Source organism: Aptenodytes patagonicus, chromosome 8 (assembly GCF_965638725.1).
Source record: "Aptenodytes patagonicus chromosome 8, bAptPat1.pri.cur, whole genome shotgun sequence".
In the NCBI taxonomy this organism is placed as follows: domain Eukaryota; kingdom Metazoa; phylum Chordata; class Aves; order Sphenisciformes; family Spheniscidae; genus Aptenodytes; species Aptenodytes patagonicus.
Genome location: NC_134956.1, coordinates 23367759 through 23382827, shown reverse-complemented (window position 1 = coordinate 23382827; position 15069 = coordinate 23367759). Strand labels below are relative to the sequence as shown.

Here is a 15069-nt window from a genome sequence, read left to right as displayed (position 1 = left end):
GCTAAGTGTACAGTTAAACAGCTGCACATTTTAAATTCTTAACACTACATAGAAATACTTTTTAAAAAGACTCCTGATTTTAATAATCTCTGCAGCAAGAATCGAGAGGCACAGAAAGCAGGAGGATTCGTTTTCTGAAGTGGTCGTGGACCAGAAGATGACAAGGACAGCTAAGAAGCTGCCTTACAGTAATTCTCTCTGCATCAAGGCAAAATCCCCCTGATTTTAGCTCCTGCAGGCTTATTGTACAGCAAATTGTGTACTGCTGAAATCTAGAGTGGCAAAAAAAAAAGTCTATTAAAAATGCTCTCAAAGAAGGGAAAGAACTAATGTTTTTCCCTGTTGGAAGGAGGTAACGTGTACAGATATCAGAGAGCAAAGGAGAAGCTGCTCATAGTGAAATTTAGGGAAAAGATGAAAATGCAAACTCTGGGGCTGAAAAGAAGAGTAAGTTAAAGTCTGAGCCTCATAGTAGCCACCACCTCTCTTCAGCAAATCACCTCTTCTAGCATCCTAAGCAAAAAAAAAAAAAAAAGGGGGGGGGGTTTAAAAGAATTATACAATGCCTCATTATACCGAGTTGAAATGCACATAAAAAGCAAATGTATTGAACAGCTGAATGCAAAGGAAAGGACTACAAAAAGGTACGCCATCACTGTAAGAATACAAGCTTCACTGCACCTAATTAGCCAGGCACACGTTAAGCCTCACTGAAATGTGATGTAGCAACGTTTCGAATATATGAGGCACAGATTTCTGTATTATTTCTGTTCTCAATTTCATTTTTACTAGAAGAATTTGTAAGCAGGTTGAATTCATTTGTATGAAATGGTCATGCGAAGGGTCATTATAAAGTTCAGGTTTTACTTTAAACCTTCATTTCGGGATGGGCACAGACTATCTGCCCTGTGTAGCACTTCTGCCTGGTTTCAGCAGGCTCATTTGAATTCTTAATTAAGACCTTAGGAGACTTACGGTGCTCAGATTATGAGCCAGCACCATGAGCTGAAGGGGGAAGTACACGGGTCTTTCTCAACTTTTTTAAAAAGTCTTTCTCAGGTTTGAATAAACTGTAAGTGGTATCACATGAGCGCAGCACAGAGCGCTGCCAGCCGGTCATGTCTCAAAAACACAAACCTGTTATTTAAGATGTGAGAAACAATTGTATAAACGTAGAATACCACTTAGGGGCCAAACAAGACCAGAATGTTAGGAGACAGACTAAATGATTCCAGTTTCTTAAAGAAAAAAATATTCTCCACTTCTGCAGGTGGATCTTGGTCAATTTGTGGTCTGTTGATAATTACGGATGTCTTCACAGCTTGCCTGGAGATAGCCTCAAAGACAATTTAAGTTACTCAAACAACAAAATCTAACAGAATATATAGATGCTGTCAAAGAAAGTTGCCCATTTGTTTAGGATGTCAAATTCTCCCATATTCTTGTAGAGTTCTTAGAAGTCATTTTAGGAAGCAGCTTCCTGGGGATTTTAATGCTGTCAGAAGTACTAATCCATTGTTCAGTGGAAATAGCTCCGCTCTATTTAGTATTCATACACATGAAAAATATTTCAGTAGAGCTGACGAAGATTCAGGCGGTCTTATCTGTACCTGACTGATAATTTTAAGTAATACGATTACAATTGCTTTTCTCTGTTAAAAGATTTATTAACGTTATATACATACACACACACACCCCTCCCAACAATCAGAAGCAAATATTGAGTTTCTGTTATCAAATGTGCAACACATCATCAGCTCTAGTGTGAACTGTGCATATGCATCCTAAAAACAAACTGGAAAGAGTCCAGGCTCTTCTTGGAGGTGCACAGTGAAAGGGCAAAATGCAATCATCAGAGGTTGCAACAAGGGAAATAATTTTATAAAAAATAATTTTCGCAATGAGAAAAGTCAAGAGGTCCCTTCTCACCTAATTTTTTCCTATGATACGCAACGCCGACCGAGTACCAGCAAGGTCTCTGTCAGGGGGAAAACCTTTGCTAACCACGCTGGTCTGGATTGCCTGGCACTGCAGGCAGGTTTCGGTAGCTGACAGCAGCACGCAGCTGTACAGAAGTCCACTCTGACATTTGCTCTAGGAGGCGGTTCTGGACCAGTCTGCGCTCTTGCGCTAATAACTGGAGTTTAGCTGATTCAAGCATGGGGAACAACAGCGGTATCAGATGGCAGACGTTGACTTGAGCAGGAAATAACTGCTCTCTCTCTCACATTTCAGAGGGTCATTGTTGGTAAATTCTAACCACTCATCACTGCCCACTGAAACTGAGCCTCATGTGCAACGTTTCTCCTTTAGCAAAACAAGATGTTTAGGGTTTTTTTTTAATAATTTTAAACTTTCTAACTCATTTGCTTACTGGGGGAAGTGGTGACACCGTATGAATTAAAATAGAATTTTGAAAGTTTTCCTAGTTGCCAGTGGGAACTTCAGAGGGAAAAGCAGTGCTTGAAAATGCTTGTTTTCAGATATTTCAGCATCACAAGGCTGGAAGGGACTTAGTTGGCATGTCTGCCAGTCTATTCCTTGCCCAAAGGAAGAGTGAATTCTACTTTTACCATTACTGGAAAATGCATGTTTAACATGTTCTTAAACACCTCCATTGCTGGGGATGCTGTAAGTCCATGCTGCATTACCCAGCCTTACTCCTCCTTGCGATGCAAGGGAACTGCTTTGTGTATCCAGGGCAGGGAAGGAGAACAGACCACTGCTTTCTTCAGCTGTGCCCTCTCCATTTCTCCCTGCGACCAAATGCCTTCTTGTTTAAGCTAAGCCTCCACAGATTTGTTCCTTCCTGTTGGATCTTAAAAAAGACGACCTGTGATCCTTCTTACCACTCTCCCCTGAATCCCCTCCAGTTGGTCCATATTGCTCTTGCATTAAGCTTGACTTCATTACAACATATTGCCATCGTGCAGAGGAGCAGACTCTTTCAAACAATTATCAAGGTTGCTGCCACACTGGGGAACCATCTGCTACCGAGTCAACGTTTCAAACTCCGAAAACCAGACCTCAGTGCTCTGCTGGTAATGCTCCACACAACCACACTGGCAACAGCAACCTACCTCGCAATTTCTTTTGCCAGTTCATCTCGTTAAAGAGGTCTTCTGATTTCATGAAGAAGTCATTGATCTTGCTGCCTTGTTCATCCCTCTCCGTGGTATAATATATCCGCAGCTTGGACTCCTTTGTGAGGAACTCACAGATACTGGGCACAGGGAAGACTATTTGCTCCATGGTACGGTCCGACCTGACAATCTGAACGGCAGCCTCATTAGAGTTCTTCCTAGTTATTAAATGCTTTTATTTCTTGGTTTGTCTGCTTCGCCCCCTCCACTTTTCAAACCAACTACATGTAGAAACTTGGACACGTTTTGTAGAACAGCAGCTTGGTAGAGACTTCACTTAATTTACCTTTCAAAGCAGGCCTACATTTAGCTCCAAGACTGATAATTTCTATGCTGTGGTCTTATCCTGGCAATACTTAGCTGGAATTTCCAAGGGGCCCAGTGAATCCCGCACCAAAGCTGTGCTGAATTTCAGAGCAATCTGGTTGCCCAATTCAAGAATCTTAGCAAATTTTAGCCACACATCACACAGGCAAGTGTGAGGAATAAGAGTTACATTTATATTGCTTATTAGAGAGAGTTTTGTGAACTCTCCATGTTTGTGCAGGTTTTACTTTTAAAAAGCATCTTAGATTGTGCATCAGGCCAAAATGTCATTTTAATACAGAAAGAATGGCAAAAGCTATCGCTAACTTTATGGATTCAGCAATAGTACCGGCCAAAATGTAACAGAAGTGAAGTTACACTTCCTCCTGCCAACAGAGCTCTGCTCAGCTCCATCTTAGAGCCCACACATGACAGCTCAAAAATAGCTCTCCCCCCCAGCGGCTGTCAAAAAATAAAATAAAAAAATAAGTACACATATATCCTCATGTCAAAGATGGTAGTCCACACACAGGTAGTCAGTTCAATCAAAATATCATGTATAATGTGACTGGTGTTTTAACTCCACCGTTTCTCTTCCAAGCGGCTCTTTCTGCAGCAGATCATTTCCCCCCACACGCCTCCCAGCAGCCACCGGTTTCCCTTTACCTCAATCTGTGCCGTGTGCTTGGCATAAAACTCCAGAGCCTCGTCTCCCTCTATCTGACCTCCCGGCTTCAGCATGTTCTGCAGCTCTTTGTTATGACGAGCCAACTAAAATAAAGGAATGCAAAGGGAGTGGGAGACACCAGATGTCTCTCTATGATATTAAATTTCTGATTTTTGGCATAAAAAAAAGAAATAGGACACAGTCAGCCGCTGAGAAAGGGCAAAGTTGACAGAAGGCTTGTTCTATTCCAACCAGACACCCTGCAGCTCTATTTTGGGAGCAAGTCAGAATGATTCAAATATGTATTTTTTTAATATCTGTGTTGTACTCCTCTTCCACCCTGTGCCTGACTTGGGAAACTTTTTGAACATTCACATTCGGTCCATCCTTCTACACCCACCCTAATTCAAAGGTGTGCTAATCACACGAGTATCTAGGCAGGGACGGAAGAGAAAATTTGCATCAATTGAAAAGCAGATGCACAGAGCACTGCTCCAAAAATGCTTCTGGATGCTTTAAATGAATTTTACAGCATAATCATGGTTTTTCTTCTCAGATGCTAAAGGAACAGGAAGTCTCTAATGGAGTGATATATGTAGCATCAATATATTAAATAGGTCTAGATGTATTCCCCCCCGCCTTGGTCTTTTACCTCTCAAACACCACATGGTATGAATACAACGAACCTGACTGGCTCCAACATAGAGAGAATGTGGCAAGAACCATAAAAGCCGAGTGAGATTTCTGCTTACGATTTAAGTGATGCGTGAGTAGAATTTCTTTGGGAGTATAAAGTAACCTTTGATACAGCGGAAAAATAATACATTGCTCCCCAGTGCTGCCAAGAACTTGAATCATGTGTCTTCAGAAACTTGGTCAAGAGCCTGCCTGCTTCCCATTATAAAAGAAAACTCCAAAAATTTTCTTATATTATAGAATTTTCTTTTCTGATTCTTTAAGGGTTGGAATTTGCTCTGATAAAAAGAGAACGTGCAGTGGGTTTGTCTCAGAGGTGAGCCATTAAAACAATTTCAGGGAAAAGCAGGCCTCTTGCTATTCACAGTTTATGACATTTGGTGCTACAAAAACTGTAGGTGAAATTCTACCTGATGAGCTAATATATAAATGTTGTGTCCCACGTTCCTCGGAGATGCTGCAAGATCTTCCCCATTCTCTCCATCCTCAAATTCTACTTCTCCTTGCAGATAAGCTTTCTTTATCACTTCCACCTAGAAAGACAGACACAGGCCAATGAAGAGACAGCTCAGGCTGAGGGCTGAAGTCTGCTAAGGCCAGTATACATTTGCCACTCTTACAGAAGCGAAAGGGAGCTGAGTATATACATTCAAGAGGAAGGCCAGTGGGCTTCTCAACTTCCAGGATAAAACAGGAGACCTGAACTCAGCACCTTCAGCCCAGCTCATGAACACAAGCTAAACTTCATGTTCCCCTCCAGGTAATATATTCTGGGCCACCCTTGCAGCACGGTGCATCATGTTCTGACCTCTGACCCCTGCCATAGCTACGTGCACTGAGACAAGCCGACAGTGTTTCAGCTGTACTTTGAATGTCCTGTTTGTATTTTCACCAGTTAATACATTAACCAGCCCAAAAGCCTGCGACAGTCTACTGAACTGCTTTTAGGTCACAAGAAATTTTTGTTTCTCTCTGTCTCTTGTGCAAATGGCTTCTACATGTGGATTCCAAAGCGTCAGACGATGCTTCTTCCCTGCCTTAGGCAGGATGCCGAATGCCTCCTCCGTAGCATTCAGCATGGCTTCCCTAATTGCTCATGCTGCCTGGGAACAAGACAGACCCATCCCCTGTGGATATCGCACTGATTCAACCAAATCCTTGAAAGGTCTTCCAGTTGACAGTGATCCATGCACAGACCTCTTGCAGCACGCCTGGGGTGGACACATCCCACCCCAGCCTCCACAGCGCTGCTGTACCTGGCTTGAAGGGAAGTTGGGTGTTTCGGAGCAATCCAGGGACTCACCAGCTCTTTGGGCCTCATGTTGTAGAGGATCCTCTCCGCGTTCTCGCTGTCATGCCTGCTCTCCATGATCGCCAAGAGCAGTTTTGAAGCATTGTTCTGAAGGGAAGGAAGAACAACAACAATCACCGCCAGGAGTCAAAACACGAGGGTACCCAGCTTGAGTGCTACCATCCCTGCTGCCCAGAAGGGCTTGAGATACCTGGTTTCTACAAATATGAGCCACGGGCAAGGCAGAGCCTCCCAGCCAGCCTACTGCAGGACTCCTACAGCCTCACCTTGCCGAGCACTCCCTCTCCTCTAATTATTGAGATAGGCAACTTAGTAGTATTTTTTACCAGTTTATTTCCCAAACACTGCTTATTGGGGGCCATCAAATTAACCCAAGTTAAGGTTCAGATTTCTGAAACACTGAGGTTTCAAGCTTGTATTATTTTGTTTTGTTTTAAAGATACTGCAGCATTACTACAAGCTCTCGACTCCAAAACGGTGCAACTCAGCTTTACTCAAGATACTGTTGATTCAAAGGACAGCCAAGCCAAGGCTGAAGACACAGACATGCTTCGCTGCTTTTAACTGAAAATTATTCTGTGACCTGCTCATGCCAAGAAATAGAGGGAGGAAATGGGAAACTACCACAAGGCACCAGACTACTTTAATACGAACAATTAAGATTAAAATCCACCATAACTGACCATAAAAACCAATAAAAGTATTTAATTTTGAAGTATAATACTAATTGAGTCTAAAAGCATTTTTTTATTTAGAATAATAAAAAAACCTCACATTACCCATAATAATGGTGTGAGTCGGCAATGGAAAGCAACTAGACATTGCACTATAAGACAGGACAGTAAGTCAGAAAGGAAATATTTCTAAAACATATGCTGAAGCAGGAGTGCTCTGTGATGACTGTTGCTAGAAGATAACCTGCTAGTGTATTCTGGAACCAGCACCAGGGCTAATTATTTCAGCATTAATATGAACAGCCCTAAGAAATTCTTGATCATTAAACATCAACTAATTAAACAACAGCAATAAAGTATTAGGAAACTAGATGTAGCACCAGAAATTTTACTTCTATTGTATATGAAAAGCTCACCACCAACAAAGAAGTTTTCATCGGATTTTAATTTTTAACAGGAAATTATTTTAGGATTCCTCAGCATATCTTGACTGCCTGCACCCCCCCCCCATCTGAAAACTGGTGGCTCCATGTCATCATTCAAAAGATTAAATACCTGTGACAATCTTTGGGCACTGCCTCCAGCTTGCTGATGCATATAATTTTTTGGCACTTATGAATATTGGGATATAATAAACACCCACATAATTCCAACAATAAAATTATGTTTCATCTTACTGTTAACGTGGATCACACAAAATATTCACTTGCCTTCAGTTCCAACACAAGGTCCATCCTCTTCTTTCCCAAAGGGTTGATGTCATTGAGAATTAATGCTGTGATGATGTCAATACCGTTGGACTCGTGAGTAGCAATGCAGTTCTGTCCAAAGAAAATTCATCAAACTTCACTAACTGTCTACACTAAAAATGCAGCCTCGGCTGGTGACCCAGCCAGAACAGAACAGTCGCCTCTTTCATCACCTCGTTAGCTGTTTGAGATGGATAACTGAACAGAAAACTCCAGTCAGTGGAATAACAAAAAGATTAAGGCATTTTGTTTCAAGCTTTTCATATCATCAGCCATGGCATGTCCTACTGAAACCACCCAGCCTCAGGAAGCAGAAAGCAACAGAGTTGATAAACGAAGCATTTACACGCCAAAGCATCCAGGCTGAATACATAGCTAAGGAAGAACACTGTTTTACTAAGATTAGGGAGAGTTTTCTTTATTTTAGATGTGCCAATCAACACCTACTTCAGTCCTGTCTAACCAAAGAATGTGAATTTCCGTAACCTTCCTGCTTACCCTTTAACCCTGCTTTTACAATGGTCTATAAGTAAAATATACAAACCGAGAATAGCTTGCTGGCTTCAAAATCCAGAGCCCTGCTCTGTCGTCGAGCTCCACTGTGAAGATCCATACCTATATCTAAAGGTTGTTATTCCACCCAATCCGTATAACAGAGAGAAACTGTCAGTTATGAACTGACGTGTACAGCCTCATGCATTCTCTCGCATAGATACGATTTCATCTGAACATTGGTCACCCCCACTATGCTTTGTTTAGCTTTGCTGTAAATTATGTTAGAATGCACAAAGAAAAGGCACTTCAAAGGACAGATTATCCTTGAAGACTTTTCGAAAAGTCATATTCCAGTCTTTCTGTACCATACTATGGTTCAAATAGTATGCAATGGAGAAAATAAGCAGATATCCATGTTTGTAAGCAGAGAGGTTTGCTTGTTAGAAGGGTGGCACCCACCCCGGAACACAGGGGTCATGCCAACCCAATGGGAAACGTGTTCTCTAACACACACACTGAGCACGTTATTTGTTGAGTCAATGCCACAGAGCGGCCACAGCTTGGAAAACTATTTTGGGGTAGCTATCTCTTTAGTATGGTTTACTCTAGACTTTCAGACTTCATTTGACTCATTGAAACAGGTATAGCAAGAGTCACGTTTAGACCAAAGGCAGAAGAAATGGGCCTGACTAATTGGCGATGCTGCTCTAACACACGGCTGTACAACCTACGGGAAGGTGAAGTGGAAATGCATGGCCGAGCAGTACAGCTGCCCCTGCCCTCTGATTCTTCCCACCGGTGCAAACCATAATTCTTGAGCACCTAAAAACTCCTGCTTATGCAAACAAAGTATCTTCCCATAGTCCTTACTAATTATTCAACCTTCAAAGCACAGAGCAGACCAAGTCCAGCTGTGGGTCAGTAACTGCTTTATCCGATAGGATTATTGTCATTATTCAGTTATGCCTTCCCTGTAACATGATTACTTAAACCACCATGCTTGCTTTAGAACAGTTACTCCTGCTTGGAGCAGAACATACTGCTGACAGCGAGTATGGTTTGGGGGGAGCTGGATAGAGGCTGCACCCCCACCCCCCCCAAGACACTTGGTGGTCCTCACCAACACGTAACCCTTGCTCATTGGGAACCACCGCCACATCCCTGTGCAGGCGCATGGACAGTCGGCAGCAACATGCACCTGGTTCTACACACAAGACTATGTCTGAAAACAACGTCAACATGGTTATCACCTTCATTAATGAAGCTACAGAGCTCAACCTTCTCCCATCAGGCTGGGAGGGGGCACGTTTCTGGCCTCATTTAACAGGCAACAGAGCTTGGTTTTAGCAATATTTTTACTGTAAAGTATTTCAAGTACAAAAATTCCCCGCTCTTCCCTGCCTGTCAAGTCTAATAAAACAACTTAAATCCTAGGAAAGCAGAAAAATCTCTACTGCTTTGAGTGGTTCAACTCCTCATAGGAGGCCTCGAGAAAGAGAAGTTGATTCTTATGAGTTTATTCGGGGACAAAATAACCCCCAAAACCAAAACCCCTTTTGTCAGGCAAGTAAAGTGAGCGGTGGTGTAAGACAACACAAGTCTAGCACACTGAGAGCCCAAGCTCAGCAGAGCACATGCTGCGGGTGTAGGGAGAAAGGGTGATGCTTTTCACAGCTATGGATGTATTATTACCTGGTTCTCATGGCAAGGCCCCTGACAGTACTCGGTCAAACTTTCCAGCGTCTGGTTGATCAGCGCTACATTTTTCTCATTTATATACAGACCAAGAAGTCCAAGTCCACCAGTTGTGCTTCCACAGATACAGTCCAGAAACTGCAGCGTCTCACACACCAAGTTGTAGTTTGTCTTGTTGTTCTGGCAGCGAAGGAAATTCTGCGGGGAGAGTGTCAAAGCCCGGGGGGGGAGAAAAAAAAAAAACATACAAACTGATGTTTGGATCATAACATTTTATTAAGTTCATCAACCCACAATTGCACGGCATGGTATATTGCTCTAATTTCACTGGAGCCTGGACAAGCAATTTAAGCCTCTTTCAGGGCTTGCTTGCAATGCGCTGTCTTGAGCGGCTTGTTGGCTTCAAATTTTATAGAAGACAAGCAGCAACAGAGTGCATCCATTAGAGCACTGAAACCCAACACGGAATAGGCCATTCACTGTGGATCAGAAAGCCCTCCTGAGCCTGGAAGCTTTCCTTCTAGCCTACCTGCTACATTCACTGCTAACCATCACTCAAGGCTCTCGCCTCCCGAGACCTTTCTCCAAGACAGAAGCAGCAATTCTCTGGCTCTGGCTTCACAGCAGCACCACCTGCACAAGCGGTAAGGAGGCACCTGACTGCATGCCTTGAAGGAAGGCGTCTTGAAATGCAATTCTCTCAATTGCATTTCTTCCCACATAATTATTGTAATCCCTGCTTGAAGCTGCTGATTAGGAGCAGCTCTTCTAATGAAATGCCAGATTCACCAGCATGGATTAAACATGTTTCCTCTCTCCTGTATTCCAAATAAAAAAAAAAAACAACCAAAACAAAGAAGGAATTAATGAAAAACAATTTCCCAGTGACTCAGATGCTGTTTGTCAGTGTGTTTCCAGCAGTGTGCTGTAAAAATGGATAGCCACTACCACCTTCTTTTCCTCAAAGTTTCAGCAGAAGTCCTATCTAGCTTAATTCTAGCAGGTTACAAAACACTTCAAAGGGAAAAAAACCCTCTGATGAACAAGATGCATGGGACTATGGAACCAGCAAGGTCTTTTCTGCAAACCTGCAGAGGAGCGCTGTTAACTGATTGCCTCTAGTGCCTGTGTCAGACTAATAAGTCTTTTAAGGCAAACAGACTGAGAAATTGCCAGATTCAATTGAAGGCTAAGCTAAAAAAGGAAAATGCCGTCTCTGAATGCAGACTAAAGGTGACAGTGATTCAGCACATTTCAACTGATTGCTCATTTAGTATCCTGACTTTTGATTAACTTGTCAGAATGTAGAAAGGTTGATGCTACAGAAATCAGAGCTCATGCCTTCCCTCCAGGAAAAAAGCAAAAATAATGGATAATACTGAAAGCGATGAAACAAAATGCTCCCCAGCTGCAGTACAGCATTTATTCTGATTATAGCTAGGTTTATACCAGCCTTAGCTTCTTGATCCAAAGTCAATAAACACAAAGGAAAGAAGAGGAATGAGGCACAGGAGGCAGAAGGATAATGTTAGATGGCTAAACAAGGGGAAAGAAAAAATTGAAAATAGAAAACAAGACCCTGCTGCACTGTGAGAAACTGCCCCAAAGAATGTCTGTTGCTGTCTCAGCCAGTATAGATCGAGCTCTTCAGCTTCCGCCATCCAGAGCATCTCACAGGCTATGAAGCGGGAACACAACTCTTCAGTATTGAAGATCTATAACTTTCAGTGGGAATGAACCTGAGATACCATCCATGAGACCCTGCGTTCAGAGTAAAGAGCTATAGTTGCAGATTCAGCTAGAACATATGCAAAAATATGCAGCTTGTGGGATCTTGAAAAGAAAAGGGGGAAAAGAGCATTCATACCACCTAACTTTAAGAATCCGATATACTCAGTTGAGAGAGAAATACTTTGCAATGGGGTGAAGCGCGCTCAGTCAGGCAGTCTTTAAACTCCTACCTTTATGAATAACCTTCTGGAGATACTTAGCTGACTTCATGCTACCATCCATTTTTAGGGAGCTCAGTCCTCCCCATTTCTGGGATACGTGACTAGATAGGGCTACACTTGCAAAGGCAGCATCTGCAGCCAGTTCTTAATGCCTCTACAGGATGTCGGGGTGTTGCAGACTTTACTTCCCGGTACACAGCCTAAAGCCGAGTACCCTTTAGAGAAAACACGATGACTAAAAATAAAATTGGCTACTTTCAGAATACTAGCTTGGTTTGTTCAAGCAGGGATGAACACAGAATCCTTGGAAGGAACAGTTCTACCATTTAAGTGGGTAATTCCCCCAAAAGCCTAAATGCTTTCTTTGGACAGTCTTTGTTTTAGCAGAAATCTGATCCCTAATTGGAAAAACTTCACAAAGAAAGAAGTAAGAAGAAAGCCTTAGTAAAGAGATATTTTTAAATGATCAGATTCTTCTTTACAAGCAATCAGGTAAAGCAAGGCATCTTTCACTGAATACAGGCTTGCTCTTTGGTCTTATAAAGTTAATTCTCACACACGCTTCTTGCCTAAAACACAACGAGCTAAACCAGCTCATTCTCTGCATGCAGTAGTACTGCTCCGCTAGCCAAATTATTGAATGACTCTCCTGCAGCACGCAGAGCTTTACTGTTCTTTATTACCTAGGCTATGTCTCCAGGGATTATGAATAAAAGAAACAGCCAAATCCAATGTTAACAGTTGTATCAATTCCTGCTTTTTTTGCACAAAAGCAGTATTTAGCCTACCAACTTAGACCTTTAATCTGAGCATGACTTGCTAGCATATTACTACAATATTTTTTTTTCACAGAAATAACTCACTTGATAAGAAAAAAAGAATTGGAGTACTATGTTTTTCCCATGAAGATGGGATTTTTAAGTATAACGCTGGAGCTGCATGCTTGGCTGTGTGGAAGGCTGCCGGGTATCACCTGCCCAGGCGCCGACTCCAGAGGGGAGGCACTGCTTCCCTGTCCCGCCGGGAATCCCTGCTCCTCTCCTCCTTGCTTGCTTCCAGCAAAGCATTCCCTGGATGCTTCACTCAGCTTGTCACAAGCTTCAGTTCTCGTGGCTGATTCTCTAGTATACACGGACACCTTCATTCAGAAAAGAGAAAGTATAGAAAAGACCTCCTAAGGAAACTGGTGGGGCTGTAGCCTGGCCAAAGCAGACCAGATGACAGGCTGGCTAGAACAATTCAGAACTGTGACAGCTTTGCTTTCAAGGCTGAGCTCTTGCACAGAATCAAGGGTCAGACCTAATGCAAGTTTAATAAGAGCACCCAAGTATCTGTGTGCTGAGAGAGAAACAGAGATATCAAGAGTACTCCACAGCAAAATTTGATGCGCTCAGCCTGAAGTGGGTAACAAAACATACTTAAGCATCCACCTGTTTGTCCCAGACCTTGCATCAATTTGAAGAAGATATTGCAACTCCTCCTCCAGACCCACCGAGTAAGCTGGAAGGGGACAGCATCCTGACTGTGTGCAATGCAGAACAAACTGCAGTTTTATCTGCGAAGAGAACAACCGAGTGATGCAAAAGGCACAGTATTGCAACTCCCTAAGCCATTTCACAAAGACTTCCTCCTCACCTAAAACACATATCGACTCTTACAGCCGTGACTTGCATTTTCCTGTTTTTGCACAACATCAGGCTACTGATAATTGCAAACGGCTTGTAAAACGCTTGGTTTGACAAACAGACAACTGCACCGGGCAGGTGATTCCTATTCACTTCTAATTCAAATCTAACTTACACAATTTTGGAAGAGACACAGCTTCCAGAATAGGTCTTTCTTATTCCTTTAAGCAGAGAGTCCATTGGCAATATTGATAAAGAGTTCAGTTACAACACACTAGCTGCAGACACCAAGATTTTGAAGCTTCAGACATTCCTGCCTCCCCTTCAGGGCTGCAGGAGAAAGACAAGCATCAAGGCAGGCAAGCAGCAAGAGGATTATATTTGAAAAAATTGTTCCTCCCACCTTTTTTTTAAAAAAAAAAAACAACACCTTTTTCTCCCAGAGCTGAATGCAACTACCTGCTGTTTGAGGAGTTTAATTGGTCAGGATGGTGAACAGCTCAGGCCGAGTTTCTGCGTTGGTTTGAATTCAATTTTGCTCCTATAGCTTTCGGTGCCTAGCCAAAGACGGCAGCAGCAAAGGATCATGTGCATGCGGTTTGGACTACTGCCACATAAAACTGCCGTCCCACTTGTCTCCGACATCGCTAACGGCATGAAAATTGTTTGACAAAACAAAGATCAAATAGTTTTATGAAAAAATTAGGAGAAAGCCTGATATACATAACCCCGGCACCAATAAAATGCTATGAGAATTACACGTTCATAGCACAGCAAAATTACCATACAGATTTGATTTCACATATTGCCAGCAGCAGGGCATTCGAGTTCAGCGGAAGTGATTTGGCAGGTCTGAAAAGCACTCACGCAGGGTCCTACTCTTCTGGCGTACCATACAACAATATGCAATCATGGCAATTATTCCTCCTTTATGAGGGCATTTAGTACATTGTACTGCGTCTCACTAGCTCCTCACTTGCATTCAATTCTAATCCAGCAGCAGTGGTTACGCTGAACAAAAATCATGTTAATTGCAGTCCATTTGTAAGCAAAAATCTTATCTCCTGCAGAGGCACGCACTAGATAAGATTACTAACGTCCAAGTTCTGGGCTCGCTATTTGAAATTATACAACCACATCCCAGAGTATCACAGGACAGCTAATGTTGGCAGGGACCTTTGGAGACTGTCTAGTCCAACCCCCCTCGCCCTGTCATGGGGCACCACTGAGCAGAGCCTGGCTCTGTCCTCTTCACACACCCCCGTCAGGTATTTAATACACACGGGTGAGATATCCCGAGCCGCCTCCTCTCCAGACTGACCTCTCCCAGCTCTCTCCACCTCTCCTTGCCCATCAGATGCTCCAGCCCCTTAGTCATCTTTGAGACTCCCTGCTGGACTCGGGAGCCCAGGACTAGACCCAGCACTCCACAGGGTGCCTGGGGCATCCCACCAGGCACCGTGGACTTGTGCATGTCCAGCTTGTTTAAATGTTTCCTAACCCAATTCTCCTTCACCAAGGGTAAGTCTTCCTTGCTCCAGACCTCCCCTCTGGTCTCAGGGACCTAGGGTTTCTGAAGGCTGGACTTACCAATAAAGAGCAAGGTGAAGGTGGCATTGAGCACCCTGGCTTTCTCCATGTCCTTTATCACCAGCGCCTCTGCCCCATTCAGGAGCAGACCCATGCTCTCCCTAGTCTCCTTCTGCTGTGGATACAACCTAGAAACCCTTCTTGTTGCCCTTCATGTCCCTCACC

The 15069-nt window shown here is 43.1% G+C and overlaps 1 protein-coding gene across 1 annotated transcript in view; it reads right to left on the bottom strand.

Annotated features, from left to right (window-relative positions):
- ITPR1 (inositol 1,4,5-trisphosphate receptor type 1) overlaps positions 1 to 15069 on the bottom strand; it is a 187309-nt gene that overhangs the window by 31871 nt on the left and 140369 nt on the right. Inside the window, exons 47-52 of the mRNA XM_076346702.1 lie at positions 9735 to 9935; positions 7509 to 7619; positions 6116 to 6211; positions 5223 to 5345; positions 4116 to 4220; positions 3081 to 3273 (exon numbers count right to left, since the gene is read on the bottom strand). Of these exons, the coding sequence (XP_076202817.1) occupies positions 3081 to 3273; positions 4116 to 4220; positions 5223 to 5345; positions 6116 to 6211; positions 7509 to 7619; positions 9735 to 9935 (829 nt within the window). The remainder of the gene's footprint in view (positions 1 to 3080; positions 3274 to 4115; positions 4221 to 5222; positions 5346 to 6115; positions 6212 to 7508; positions 7620 to 9734; positions 9936 to 15069) is intronic.